The 16065-nt window shown below is 36.7% G+C and overlaps 1 protein-coding gene across 1 annotated transcript in view; it reads right to left on the minus strand.

Moving 5' to 3' along the window:
- Positions 1-584: 584 nt before the first annotated feature.
- The window catches only part of Itgb8 (integrin beta 8), a 75474-nt gene continuing 59993 nt past the window's right edge, over positions 585-16065 (minus strand). The window contains exons 8-14 of the mRNA NM_177290.3: positions 14777-14866; positions 11068-11202; positions 8429-8831; positions 5781-6006; positions 4537-4643; positions 1119-1282; positions 585-1021 (exon numbers count right to left, since the gene is read on the minus strand). Of these exons, the coding sequence (NP_796264.2) occupies positions 899-1021; positions 1119-1282; positions 4537-4643; positions 5781-6006; positions 8429-8831; positions 11068-11202; positions 14777-14866 (1248 nt within the window). The 3' untranslated portion in view covers positions 585-898. The remainder of the gene's footprint in view (positions 1022-1118; positions 1283-4536; positions 4644-5780; positions 6007-8428; positions 8832-11067; positions 11203-14776; positions 14867-16065) is intronic.

The following is a 16065-nucleotide window of genomic DNA, read 5'->3' on the forward strand; positions in this document are numbered from 1 at the left end:
TTTGACAGGTAAGAATATATAAACTATCTTCAGACAAAGAAGCTATGGACTTAGATGACCTTAGACACCTTACAGTGACCCTTATTAACATTCAGCTTTAAAACCAGTATTCTAGTAAAGTGACATTGTCATATAGGTTCTATGGCAGTAGTAACTTAGCACTTATTTAATCCAGTCATTTGTGACATTATAAACTTATTCCAAAGGAAGAAAAACAGAATTTAAATGCAAAAAGGAGAAGATGTTGGAGTCAAAATCCATTTTGGAAAAGAGAAGAAAGCAGATTTGTACATGCACAAAGCCACGCAGCTTCAAAGGAGAAGAAAACAGACCCGTGCATGCACAAAACTGCACAGCTTCAAAAGCAACACCGCTTAGATTAAAGTTCATCTGTTCACCCAAACTGAAATGAAAGCCTAACCCTTACTCAGCTGGTTGTACACAGCTCGACAATGCCAATTGCCGGGTGTGGTTGACTGCTTTCAACTACTCCTGGATGCTTTTCATCAGCAGGTTGTACAGAAGGATCACCAGTCTGTGGTGGTGACACCCTGCAACCTGCTCCATAGCCTCGTGTTTGTCTGTGAAGCTCAGGGCTGACAGGTACCTGTAAAGTGTAATCAGTGCTTTCCCAGATGATCTACATTCTACGCTGATCTAAATAAGTTATATATTACAATAAAGTGCTACAACACTAGTCTCCAACAGTAGTAAGACACATAGTTCACTGAAAACTTCAGCAGCTGAGTGAGTCATATGGTTGTGAAGACACTTGCCAGTCTTCATGGCACACTCTTCAATATAATTTGTCTTCTCCTGTGACTTTATATTATACTTGCTAGAATAAATTGTAAAACCATCCAGCTTCCAACAGTTTTTGTTTGTTTGTTAATCTTATTTAGAAGTTGCACCTGAAGGCCTCCTGAGCATTTAGTTTGCTGATATCCATTTTTATTTCCTCAGGCTTTTCTCGTCGGTAGGTTACAGCTCTCGTGCAAACACTTTGCAGAATCAGTTTATCCTTGATGGAGAAGAAATATTAGGATTAGTAACAGAGCTGAGTGTTAGAAGTGCACAGTCACATATAATTAATATAATTGTCCTCCGAGTTCACCAACCTTTTTAGAAGCAGACATTCTATAATCTGATGAGGACTTTATTTTATTATTATTCCATTGTAGTATCACTTGTCTAATGATAAGAACTTTAAGCAACCCGATCAAGAATGTGACTATGAATATGATGAAAAATATTCGCAGATAGCTTGGGCCAGATAAACATTCTGCAAGAAAGGAGACAAGTTAATGGGTTAAAATTTTTTTTAAAGTAAACCAAAGTTTTCTGTCAAATAAATATAGTTTACATTCTTATAATAAAAGCAGGTTTCTTTACAAGTCTCTATTTTCACAATAGGAGGTTGACATTACTGATTACTCAAAACAGTGAACCCTTCTTTGGAGAATATTCACAATTAAAATATTTCATTTTTTTGTAGCTTGCTATGTCAAAATTTCTTACCCATATGTAAGTTTGTTTAGAACAGTGACTGAGAGAGCTATAGTGGTGTGTACAGTTCAGTACTATGTGGAAAACATGATTTAAAAAGGATATTGAGCAGCCCCAAGCATTCAGCATGTGTTTTTCCTTTTATGCTTTCTCCTCCTTTATTGCTCAGCAGTAATGGAAAATAAAGTAAACATCTGCAGAAGCAAACTCAGTACTACTCTAATAGGGAAATAAATATTTTCTCTAAACCCTGGTGTAAGATTTCATTATTATTAGACATCATGACTCTGAGAAGTAGGAGTGTTGCATCTTGGACAATACCCAAATCTCTCGTCTCACTTTTTACTAATTAACTTCACTAATCTAGTCTGTTTGCCTCCACAAATTCATTATGTGTTCTTCCTCGAACAATAATCACTTGCTGAAGAAAGAAAAGCCATGTTAGGAGAGGGAAAATGCTAGACCTTTGTTTTAGAACCAGATCTCTGGCAAACTCTCACTGGAAAAATTTGTATAAGCTCTGTGCTTGCCTGAGGTCTACTCTAGTCTCTGAGGAATATGGTTGCACAATAGTGGGTATTCCACAGAGCTCACAAGCTGCCCCAGATTCATAAAACACTTCCTGGACTGAAGCATGTGTTTCTCCACCCATTTTGCACGCTTCAGGGACCTGGTCTGAATGCTGCAGTTGCCTAGGAAAGAGCATCTAGAGAGAGGATGTGCCAAGGCCATGAGCATAGTAGCATCCAGTCATAGCTGATTCTGGCTCCAAAGCTCAATGCTAACCCAGCATGCCTCTTAAATGAGGCAAGGTTTCAATAATGGGGGCAAGAGATCTTCTACAACTAGGTGGACTTAATAGAGACCATTGTTTGTGATTGGTGACAAAAGACTTTGTGGAGTTAAAAAACACGCCCATTCCTATTCATTGAAATGGGAACATCAGATGCCAGTATGGTACAATGCTTCCTTGTTAAAGATATTATGAGTACAGAATACAAAGTGTGTGTCCAAAGGTGGTGCTATTTGATCTTTTACAGCTTCTTTCCTTCAGGTTAGTGACCCTCATAGCTTATGTCCTGACAGATTGTGATATCCCTTGGCTGACTTAGTCTACTCCATCAGCTAAGCCAATCCTTAGAGGGGCACGTGGCTTGATCCCTATCCTGGCTTTTTGCCTGATGGGAGCTTAGCCAGAGAGACTGAAAGAAGACCCTGTAAGAGTGGTTGAGTGGACAAATAATTAAGGTGCCTAACAAATGCTCTTTTCCTTTCCTTGCATAATAGTTGTTAAGGGGAGGGAAGTCTTGTAGTTTGATACATTTCAGAAATATTATGAATGTGTTAGCCAGAGGACCCGTTGAGGGTTCAAGTCTGTATTCATTTTTCCCCAATGTTGTTATGATGATCCAACATTTGCCTCTGGTCATGCTTTTCTTAGCTGAGGTCAGGCTAGGTCTTTTTCTAAGGAGTTTTAAGGGAACACTGTTTGCAACAACACTTAAGTCAGAGTAGTGTTTACTTAACTTAATTAATGATATGTAGGGGCCCTCTTTATTAGAAAGGCACTTGGCTTTCTGGAGAGATTGCTGCAGCCTGAGCTGGCAGCACATGGGACTCTTTTCTGAGCCAAATTCACTGTGGGCTAAGGGAATGAAATATGGGAAACTAAGATGTGCAGGACATTTCTACTTTGCTATTTCTCCGGGGCTGGGTTTTCTATTTGTTGAAATAGTAGAATCAAAATGAACGTTTCCAAAGATCTGACTGTAAGTATAGCTTGTATTTCACAGGTGGTTTTACAGCTTAGACCTGTGCAAAGTGTTTTGAGTTCTTTTGGGAGTGCTCCAGTAAATTTTTGTTTAAAAGTAGTTTTTGAGCATAGCTCTCACATCTTTCCCATTATACATCCTCTTTGATTTGAGGTACTAAACATACCTTTTATTCAATACACTTTTTATCCTCTATTTTGTACATGAGATATAGGCCCACAGAAATTTTGCAGAAGTGCTTACATTTCTTACTTTACTATATTTTAGACCAAGGTTTTTAGCTTAAAAGCAACACATTCTTTCCACTGTGTCAAATTCAGAATTATCCACCTCAAAGTTGTTGTTTTTTTCTTTTCACTTTTCTCTTTTTCTTTTTCTTTTTTTTCCCTTTTAATAGGAAGAATTTTACATAGCTCAGGATGGCCTTGAACTCCCCATGTATCTGAGGCTGACCTTGAACTTCTGATCTCTGGGTACCAACTCCCAAGTTCTCATATGTCACCTGATGCCTAGTTTCATGTGGTGCTGGGAATTGCACACAGGCTTTACCTATGCCAGGCAAGTGCTCTACCAACAGAGCTACACCTCAGACTCATAAGATGTGCAGGACATTTCTACTCTGCTATTTCTCCAGGGCTGGGTTTTCTATTTGTTGAAATAGTAGAATCAAAAGGAACGTTTCCAAAGATCTGACTGCAAGTATAGCTTGTATTTCACAGGTGGTTTTACAGCTTAGATCTTAGGTATACTACAACAGCAGATGATCACTTAAAATTTTAGTGTTTTACCTGAAACAGGAGAATAAAGTTTTTGTAGATATGTGAAGAGTGAGCAGAAGAAACAAATTTAGGTTATATAGGGAAACCATAGCTCCTGAGCTCTTAGTGACATTATTCTACACAGTGAACTTATATTTTTGGCTCATGTAAGTCCTTCTAGATAATTCATTTTCTTGGTCCTTGGTGGAGGCAGGCAGCACATAGAGCCTGTGCGAATGAGCAGGGAGGTGTCACCACCTAAGTATTTCTCTTTGGGAGATTAAAAAATGGATTACTGATTCAGTTTAATACTGTATATACATATTAGAACAGGGTGTGTTTTTGTTTCTGTTTCTTTGTTTATATCTGTGACACAGTGATAGAGTTGTTTTAAAAAGGAATCCAATAATTTACAATGGAATCAATATGAAGCCACTGTTCCTTCTTTCAGGAATAAGGTACATGGTAACTCCTTGCCCCAGGAGTCTCCTCAGACTTACCTGATGTTTGGTCCATGCGATGCTGTTCCATGACAGCACAGGAGGATTTACACTGATCAAGGGCAGCCTGAGACAGATTGTGAGGGTGAAGGCACTGCAGACAATTCCTGTTCAAGGAACATGAAAGGATTACTACTTTAAAAAGTCAATAGACTGAATATTCCTAACCCTAACCCTGTGAAAAATAAATAACCAATGGACAAATTTTGAACCCATTAGCAAAGCATGGTGGCCAAAGCCAATAATCCCAGATACATGAAGTCTGAGGCAGGAGGATGATATGGCCTAGGAATGCCTGATCTACAGAGTAAATTCAAGGTCATCATGAGTAAAACAATGCCTGTAAAGTAAAATAAAATTATAGTAAATAATGATAATAATAATATAATAAGTAGGATATGTTGCTTTTTAGAGTACTTGCACAGTTCAACTCAATTGAATCCATGAGCCTGGATTCAATCCTCACTAGCAAATAAATAACTAAACCCCACCATTATATTAAAATGCTATATTTCTAAACGATTTAAATAACTATGTATATTTCTAAAATTCTTACTTGCATTAGTGATCTGAGAAAGTATGTTTTAAAATTTTAAGCAAGCAAGCTGGAGGCACACTGACATTTATACAAGTGCTCTATGAGCAAGTCTCAGATTGTTAGTGAAAAATATTTTTACACAAAACAATATTTTTTGTTATGCAACACATGACTTTCCATTTATGCATCCCCTAAGTGCTTTATAGCACTATAATTCTTTATGTTAAATATTAAGATATTTAATCTAGTTATAATGAGTCACATTTATTCACTGACTGCCATGTACCAAGTACAAAAATTTTATTTTAGTTAACTTTACAAATATCACTTGATTCTTTCACAATTAACTAGAGGCACAGAGAATTTTAACAAATTATTTTACATTGCACAGCTAAATAGTAATAAGTAGGTTAACTGGCAACCTCTGTTTTCAGGAAAGCATTTTCTTAAAAAAACCAACCAAACAGAGTAGTGACTTTATATAGATTTGTTCTGATTATTCCAATGCAACTTACTAGCCAAAATTAGGAATTCCAGTACCCAATTCTTAAAGTTTCCCACTCAGGATTGTTTTTTTAACTTTTTAATCATCATTTTTGTATGCTAGTAACTAAGAATCCAGCAACTAAGATGAAAGAAGGCAGAATGAAGAGCAAAACCAGCTGTCAGCCAGGATTGCTTTGTTCATTTGGAGACAGAATCATACCAGTTTTCACTGCAGGAGAGATGGCAGGTTGGGCAGTGCTCACAGAGACGGCCAATGCTTCTGGGATCAGTACACTCACACCTGCCACACACGCAGGTGCCTCTCCCGCTGCAAACTTGGCCCTTGGAGTTGACACAGTGCTGTGCTGAGGCTGATGGGCACTGACACCGATCTCCTTCCCAGCCACTAAAGCACTGGCATCTGCCACCTTCACACTCCCCATGCCCTGCAACAGAGACACACTTGGATCAAGGTCACCAGGCCTACAGAGTTGGTAATGTCTCCCCCATTTTCATGAAACATGCAACAGTCTGGTGAGTGGAAACAGCATTAGTTTTGACAAGTCAGTACCAGAATTAAGAAGTGTTTTAAACACTGTTCTATTGTAAGTATATTTCTCCTACTAATATGTAATGCTAACATGTACAAAGAAAGCCCCTACTTTGGTGGCTGACCAACTGCTTAAATGCCAATTTGCTTTCAAGTTTTAAATTAGAAACAGATAAATATTGTGAAACCATAAGGGCTGACTTCAAATCAGCAAAGTAAGAGCATTTGGTCAATGCCTGCCACAGTCTTCCCTCTTCACTGTTGCTAGGGGCTCAGGAGAATTTTGCAGGGTGATGGGGCAAACATTCTAACACTTCTCTGTGTTCAGGCATGGTTAAAGATAGGTCTTGTGAGAAGCAGAAACAATTCCCCTTATTCTCAGAACACTAAGCAAGAGGTTAGCATCCTTAGAACACTATCCAGAACACTGTATTAGCAGGGCAGGCTTAGTCTGTTCTATGTAGGCCGAACAATGGAAAAGACAAAGGCATGTGTGCATGCCTGAGGGGCATTTATTTGCAGACAATTAACTTGAGAAAATCTTGTTTACACACTAATAAATGGATTTTAGACTATAAGAAGTGTCCAAAATTTAATATGGTAATGTGAAGTAGAAGTCTTCAAAAGGAGGTACACTGTATGTTTTATACATTTTCAAGCTTATCCAACTATAGACCAAACACCCTTCCTTTTCTTTCCTCTTTTTCACTTTATCTCCTAGTATTCCTTTCTTCCTCCTCCCTCCCCTCTATTCCCAACCCCCCCCCCCTGTCTCTTCTCTCCCTCTCTCCCTCTTCCTTCTCTTATTGCTGAATACCTAACAGGTTAATTGTCCCATAGAGCCTACTGCTGGTTCAGCTCAATTTGCTAAGTGTAAAACTAATGAGGTCCAGGCAAACAAATGTCGAACACATCCCATTTCCTGATGTAGCTAGCACGCTGAATCCCAGCCAGCTGACCTGTGAATATGAGTTTTCATTCCCAAGGGAAAGTGGTAGGGAAAAATGCATGTCAACTTGCACTCACACAAGCAATTCAAAGCACATCGTCAGTTGCCTCTGTGTGCATTGGGTGTGTGGTCAAAATCATGTAGACAGGGTCAATATATTGAGATTATGCAGCAGAACCTCAGATTCTAAATGTATATGATAGACAGTTCTACTGACCAATGCCAGAAATGTCATTCTCTTCTTCCCTGTAAAATATTTATTTCCCCTATAAAATATATTAGGCAACTGTGGGTTTATTCTGAAGTAATCTTCCTTCCTAACAATAATTCTAGTTACAACTAAATAAATGTCTAGAACACAGAGTATTTTACATATGTAAGAGAATAAAAAGACAACTTATAATAATGTTTTCCTGTAACTTAAAACAAGCTTTCTACTTATCCATGAATAGTTACATTTTATGGGCTTTCATTTCCATACAGTTATAACAATGAAATATTTCCATTTCCCAATAACTTAACACATATTTTGTTACTAACATGCACATACAAAAAAGAGATCTTTATGATAAGTAAACTTACCCTTTCATGGAGAAATGATCAAGGAATTCAAATGACAGGTAGTTTAATTTATTTTAAAGTTACGTTTTTGTTTTAATTTTCAAAGGCTGCATAAGTTTTTCTGGACTGTAACCAGTAGGTGGCAGTGAACTAAATTAGCCAAAAGTAATCTTGATATTTTTATCTTATCCTATTTCATTGCAAAATCTGGTCTGTGTGTGGCCAGAAGGACAAAACTTCTGAATTACTTAACAATCCACTTCTCTCTGAAGAATGTATTCCTTTGTCCAGTCTGTGACTGGTGGCTTTCCAAAAATAAATTGGTGAGGTTTGAATGACTTCGAACATACAATTCTATCTACAATAGTTCTTTAAACATTTTCCAGTGAGTGGAATTATATTTTTATATCTCACTTCCCCTCATCCTGACAGAAACAAAATCCTCTGCAAGCAGGAGGTGGACCATGTGCTGGAATGAATCAGACCCTTATAGAATACCCGCCATTCTTCTAGAAAACCACATCGGCAATCACCAGTAACTTCCTTTTCTTGTGTAAATCTTTCCAAGATCAAGGGACACATGAGATTCATATTTCATTTTAGGTTTTGAATTTTTTAAAATAGCAGCCACAGTACTCAAGCTAAAAATATAAACATGATCTTGCCATGACCTAATTTCACAGACTATGAGGCTTTGAACTTTGATTTTGGGTTAAGTGGCAGTACCTCATCACATCAGATTTAAAGATACACTAATATATATGCCAATATCGTTATGAATTCTAACTGCCTGTGTATATCAACTCACCAGCACACACATCCCCATGGAGATAGGGACAGGAGAAGTCATCCTTCTCACAGTACTGGCCATACACTCTTCCTAGCTTGGTTTTGTGACATAAACATTTCCCACAGATGCAAACACCTCGGCCACTGCAGACAGGTTGATCCTCCTGTGGCTTGCAAGTTTCAGAAGGAAACTGGTCTTCATCAAAATGACATCTGCTGTCATCACACTGTGGACACTTGGGGTCTGGGGCAGCTTCCGCACACTGTCCTTTGAGTCCTCTGTGGTTCTCACACTGGCAACTGCAGCTTCTGTGTATGTGGACTTTAGTGGTTTCATTGAAACCAATAGGCTTGATTATTGCATAGTTTTTTCCTCCCATGATATCACATGTTTTCATCACAACAGTTACATTGAAAAGAACCTAAATTTCAAAGGAAAATAGAAATATCTTTATATCCTTGGATACTGTAAACAGTATATCAAGTAATGATATTTAAATCAATGGTGAACATCTTAGAGATACCAACAATATTTATAAATCACATGTGCATGCAATCTAATATGTAAGTACATAATTGCCACTTAATTCCATTTTTGCCTAACTGATTAATTAGAATTAAAGGAAGTAACAATTGCTAATGGCCTGTAAATCACCATGTGTCCATTTGTCCTCAGGTGTCTGTCACCTTAGGTAACTGATTTCATGGACAACTGCTGAATCAATGTTCTATTTTCTGAATTGGACATATGAGGTTAGTGAACAATTGGCATTAGGAACCAATAAACCTAAGTAAATGGTTTCTTATCTTCTGGGTCAGAACCCTGATTTAGTCATATGGGCAATTTTATTTATTTGTATTTTACTTTTTAGAGGCTCAAGGTAAAGACCAAGAGATGATCTTTAGTATATACATATACAGTTTTTCAGTGGAGGAAAACACAACCCCATCTCTGATGTTACTTGAGAAAGAGGCTCAGGACTTATTCTCCAGCTTCAAGACCTCACACCAAAGTCACTTGTTACTGTGGGGTCATCCCAGAACTAAAGAATGGACTAGTAGCAAGGAGTGGTTTGTTTGTTTGTTTGTTTGTTTGTTTTTCCCTCTAGAACAACAGTTTATTTGCCTGAAAATTTTTCCTTGTTCTTTAATTTCTTGTTATTTATAATATGGTTGATTTAATATCTATATTTTCTGACTTCAGCTTCAGGTGCTTTGGAAAATCGGGAAGCTTATATATACATACAGTTATATATGAGTTCACTACAGTAATTAAATTCCAACATTAAAATAATGGATGCTGGGCTTTTAAATTGGAAATTATGTAGCATGAAATAAAAGATCTATATTTAGGCATCCATGTACAAGACATTTTATTTAAATGTGTCACATTAAAATCAGTGTGGTTGGAGTCAGTTTGTGCTCAAATTGTTTTTGCCTCTAAGAATTTTAAGGATACACAGATGTGTAGGATGAGTGGCCACTGCTATTAAAACTAGTATAATAAAACAGACCTTCTAAAGTTGAAGGCTGGTTGACTCCTCGTGGGAGACAAGCTGTTTATAGTTGAAAGGAGCATAGTCAAAGAAAGAAAAAATTAAGGAAGGTAAATCATTGTTATATATTTGAGTCTTTAAAGACTCACTTTGTTTTTAAGAATTTAGCCTTTTATTTTTTTTACAAAAATTTACAAAAACTTTTCTGTAGCAGAAATCAAATGTATCTTATATAAACTAGTATATGATCGTTTTTGAATGATATCCAAGGAAAAATTATAGAGGAAACTACTGAATTAGAGGCTTAGGATAATTAATTAAAGATACACAGCTTGTGGGCACAATCACACTACCCACAGCTTCTAATGTTCCTATGAGGAAAAAAAATTTAAGTGTTTTCTTTGAATTAATTTTAGAACTTTAGGATTTTGCATTTGAAAAATTCTTCCCAATACAGGATAGAGTAATAAAACTACAGAACCTTAGAACAAGAAAGAGGAAAGAATCAAAAATTTCTCTGTACCAGTTCATTCAGGTACAGCTGAAGTAAGAGATACTGAAGAAGTGACACCCTACCCAGCCCCTGCTGAGAACATGATGTAGTCTATTCTGGCAGTTCTTGGAGAATAACCATTTCATCTGGTCTTGGAGTTCTCTTGGACTCTCAACTCTTTCTAGTTATTATATAAATGGTATCATCCCTCTGATTTGACTGATTTTAACAAATTTCTTCATCTCCTTTTCCTGGACATCACAAGATGAAAGATTTTGGAATTCGTAGCTTTTATATACTGTACCATCCTTTCATACTCTGAGAATGAACAGATTTGAAACAATAAAGGCTTTGTCACTATTACATCTACAGATACTACTTGCTTGGAAGGATGTTATTTTTTTATTAGGCAAAACCTCTCAGAAAATATATTACTACTAAGTATTTAATAAGTACTTAACACAATACATATTTATTTTAACTTGAAAGTTTGAGAGAAGTCAATTATGTATAGACGTAACTTTAAGAAGAAACAGGAAGGCTCATTTAAAGTTGAAACAATATTCTAATAGTAGCAATGTTTTTAAAGTAATTTTTTTTTTTGTTTTTTTTTTTTAAGAAAGCACACCAAAAAATTGTCTTAAACAAGAAAAACATACTGCCACATACTTCGTCATTGCTTGTCACGTTTCCACACCCACTTATGCCTGGCTTTCTGGCCCCATCTGGACAGATGGCAGTGATGTTAAAATGGACACCGTGTACCTGGTTTTCCAGCTGCACTTTTACTTCTGAGATAATCTTCTGCAGAGACATCAATTTTTAATTACACTGAAGTAGTTTCTAGTATAAGCGACAAAGCAGACTTATAATCATTATGCCATCCTGGATTTAATATTTAACTTTAATCAAAGTCTACATCTGGGAAATGAATAAAATGGTAGCTTCTCACAACAGCTCAATTATATTTAAAACATATGAAATACTAAATGATCAGCTGTTTTAAATAGTTGATTTTTCCACATATCTATGATCACAAATTTAAAACCCTATAGAAATACCTCTCTTATCCAGTGTGGCAAAGATAATTTTTCAAATTCATACTGATGATATTTAATGATGAAGTTTAAAGAAACATTCTCATAGCTGATGAATTCTGACAATTTACAGCAGGAAACATGGTTTTGGCAAAAATGAAACTTGAATTTCAAATGATTTTGACTATCATGAAACGTTAAGTGTTTTATAAATACATAGTTGAAACAGTTTTGTGGGGGTGGCATTTCTAAACTGACTGTGCATAGGAATCACTGGTGAAACACTGTTGTACAAGTTTCTCTAAGATGGGCTTACGGATTTTATCATCTCTATGCTTGCTTGCATCCATGATGTTTGCCTTAATTCTAAAGCAGGGCTTCATATAGGGTACAGTACCATGAATTAATTTACACAGTCATTCATTAAATGACTCACTCATTAAACATCTACTGCTTGATGTCAAGTATTGGGCACACACTAAGGCCTTCCATCACAATATTACAGTTCCAAAGGATCCAACTACTTTAAATATATCTTTTAAATATGTGTGCATTTGGTCATATACATCTGAGCCTGGCACATGCAAAAATCCTGATTTTAAACTTATAAAGAAAAATAACAGTGATGTGAAATATGTGGCTATGAAAGGAGAATGGGTTGTACCCTGGAGGAAAAGACTTAGACAGGCTTCCAATGTTTTAGTTAAAGTAACTTTACTCCTTCAACAATAGCTTTGATATGAGATGAGTTTTTACTGATGAATAATTGATTATGAAATTCTGATAGCATGTCCTCAAAAGAAGATGCTTTCCTCAAGTTCATGAATATTATTCAAGTAGGTGAAACCACACACACACACACACACACACACACACACTTACTTTTCTCTCCCCCAAGAGTTCATATACTGCAAGTAATTCTGGCAAGCTAGAAGAACCTTACAAAGGTGTAATCTAATTTGGATATGCATTGGTTTCTTTGGTCAGTACATGTCTCCCATAGCAGCACATTAGCCACACTTGCAGTTCCTCTAAGTTCTCAAACCACTTATGTCTTTGAAGTATTGTATGAAGAAATTTTTCTACAATATTTTCTGTCCTTTGCTTTGCAAGTCAAGGTTCTGGGGAACTATTAAACTTCTTTACTCTCTGAGAGGTGCTAGGACAGATGCTATTCATGTCTAAGAGTTGTTGGGAAAGACCCCATTTTTTTTTCTGGATGCATAATACTTCAATGAATTATGAATTGTCTCTGTTGGGATTTTAATAATACAATTTTGAAACTGTATTATTCTTTAAAAAGAATTTTGAAGACATAGACACATAAAAATAGTAGTAATCGAATCTCAAGGAGATTAACTTAGCCAAAATAAGTTTTTGTTGTGTTAACTATTATTCTTTCACTGCAAGGCTGCATGGAACCACAGTAGGCTAACAGGTATGTGACTACATACCTGCACAAGGCAAAGAACATAAGGCCAAATAGTGCTGTCTGCTTTTACTGTTTGAGACAAAGTCTCACTCATAGCTTACTGCCTCACTTTTTTTAAAACACAAAGATTTTTAAAAAGCTAGATGTGGTGGTACATGCTTATCATTCTAGGACCCAGGAGGAGGCTGAGGCAGCAGTATCAAGATTCTAAGGCTAAACTGGGCTTATGAAACAAACAAACAATACAATAGAATAGAATAGAAGCCAATTTATATACTTCAGGTTAATAAAACAGATACACTGTAGTAATTAAAAGGACTAATTGCATAAACTCCCTTTTCATTTGGATGACTCTTAAGAACAAACTATGGATAGAAATGAAGTATGGGTATGTTTTGCTTTTCTTGATATAAAATTCCATGAATCTAACATTTGAAAAAAAAACACATATGAATGTTTTGTCTGTATGTATGTAAGCAAATGCAGTGCTGATATAGGCTAGAAAAGGGTGATGACAGATCTCTTGAAACTATAGTTCATAGACATCGTTCTGATCCACCATGTGGGTGCTGGGAACTGAATCTCCATTCTCTCGAAGAACAGCAAGTACTCTTAGTTACTGAGCTGTCTCTCCAGTCCTAGGATTTAATATTATTTTTATGGTAGTAAAAGATTTAATTTAAGATATTTGTGTTCATTTAATTCTCTGTAGTTTTCAGACAGTAAAAAGTTTTCTGCAGAAACAAATCTATCAAGATTTATTTTCTTTAAAGAAGAATACATTTAAACAATTTCTTCATTTTCTGCCCTATGTCTGTTTCCCACCTTCCTCTTTGAACCCAAGTTTCAAGCAGGTGCGGCCTGAAGACAGTTAACAAAGCTGCCTATGGGGTTCACAGCTCTGTGGCTCAGGCAACAATAATTCTAAATGTCAGGCAACCAGGCAGGCAGAAAATCTGGAGAAGCCAGGCCTTATAACTGGCCAATAAGTCCATGGGAGAATAAAGCATAGTTTTTAACACCTATTTAAAAAAAAATCAAAGGACAAAAGATAAACAGGCCGTACAGCTGGAAGCAGCTGAGGCATAGAGTAGCACCTGGAATTTCATCCTGCTGCCTGTTTATTAGCTGTGTGGACCGTGGTCAATACTTTTCTGTTCCTAAATATACAATGGGGCTACTAATTGCTGCCCAATAGAGCAGGTGTGTGGATTGAGTGAAGTCATGTATGGAAAATGACTGGCATGAAAAGAAAAGTCAGTATTAGCAAAGTTTACTAAAGCCTTTTAATGCAGACATGATCCAGTTTGAGAGACCAGATGTTCCCTTAAAACTTCTTGCATCTATTCTCTACAGGACTGATGACAACATATAACCAATGGTCCAAGAAAACATCTGGGAAAGTGAAACTTTGGCCTGTTTTGACAAAAAAGAAAAGATAATTGACTGGAACACTGCAATGACTGATCATGGATACTCTTACAAAGCCCTCTTAGTAATCTCTAGATCCTGAGGAATCCACTTACCCCTGTAGATTGTTCTTTAAATAATAGCACAATATTTTTGGCTTGTTTTTGTTAAATTTATGATGTAGGAAACTATACAAAGTTTTGCAACAAGATGGTAACTCACTCAACTCTCAATCTGAAAGGAAGCTTAGATGGCGGGATCAATCTTAGCGCACCTCTCTGTGGGACAAATGAGGTACAGAGACAGACCTGACTCTTTCAAGCATTTGACATCATTGCTAGTCTGTGGTCCATCCAATGGTAACCCCAGCTCTAAATTCCTAGTCTTTCATTCTTTCTGTCACTCCTTGCAAGATGCAGCAGTGCTGCTTTGTACCTTGTCTAAAAAAAATGGTAGTAAAAGCTGACTTGTAGAAAAATTTATAGACTGTACAACATACCTTGTAGGCTTCTACTACTAAATTGTTGAGATTTGCAGCTTTGGATTCTATTTCACCAGCAATGGCACCAGGCAAAAGGGGCAGAAGGTCCTGTAAAACATGTGAGTCGGGTGCATGATATGACAGTAGCATGCAAACAGTGAACAATCAAGACATTAAACATTTTATAGCCATCAGGAAGACAAGCCATTATATGAATGAAAAAAAAAAAGACAAAAACCACAAGCAAGCTAAGAGAAGTATCAGTGTTTGTAGTCCGTGTGTAAATGGGTATGTATGTCCTGAATTTCATGATCAAATCTAATTAAAGTTAGCTCAGCATTTCCTAAACTATTTTTAACATGAGAAGCATTCTGAGGGCAAATACAATGATGAAGTTCTATGGATTTTTTTCCCTCTATTTAGAGATCCAAAATCAACACTTGCAAATTTTCAGAATGGGCCTACAATGTACAAATACTTTAATATTATTTAAGCAGCATTCTCAATATTTTAAGTTTCTAAACTCTGTTCCCATGTGACATAGGTAAATGCTTAATATAAATACTGTTCTGTAGAATGACATCTTGGGACATGCCAGATCAGATGGAAAGTCATAGTTAAGGTGTAAGATTCACAGAGCTGATGAAGAAGATTCAAGGTATCGCTTGAGACTGAAAAATGGCTTCAAGGTCTACCTGAGTGGTAGACCTTTAATGAGAGGTCTGTCTCATTAGAATGAGGAATGATGGACACAGGATTATGATGAGAAAGTCGAATATGAATGCATCAAGTTCATGCTTTAATTAATTTTTCTACTCATTGAGCTTCACCAAGTTCTTCTGTGTGCCAGCCAGACTTAGATTTAGTGATTTTAAAATCCATGTGTCAAACTCTGACTGAATTTAACTTGAGATGTTAAAATTACTAGGCCACGTCATTTCAATCCTTAAGGAGTAATTTTACAAAGCACAATACACATGACACAATGAAAATATGCCCAGCTACTATGAGGAGAGACACCAGCAAGCATTCAGTCTGGGGAACATTGTCATGGACTGTTCCCCCCCAAGAAAGTGACTTAAATGCTTTGTCTAAATGATGAGCAAGAGCTAAGGTAATAATGAGGGAGAATGGCTTTTAGGATTGGGGTGGGGGCAGACCAAGAACCAGGGCACCCAGAATAGGTATAGCCTGATAAATGTGTGTGTGTGCACAGAACAATAAGACACACATCTGAAAGAAAAAGTCCAAGACAGGAAACAGTCGAGGATGAGGCCAGAGAGATGGACAGAGGCCTATGGTCTCCT

The sequence above is a fragment of the Mus musculus genome, chromosome 12, assembly GCF_000001635.26.
Source record: "Mus musculus strain C57BL/6J chromosome 12, GRCm38.p6 C57BL/6J".
NCBI classification, from domain to species: domain Eukaryota; kingdom Metazoa; phylum Chordata; class Mammalia; order Rodentia; family Muridae; genus Mus; species Mus musculus.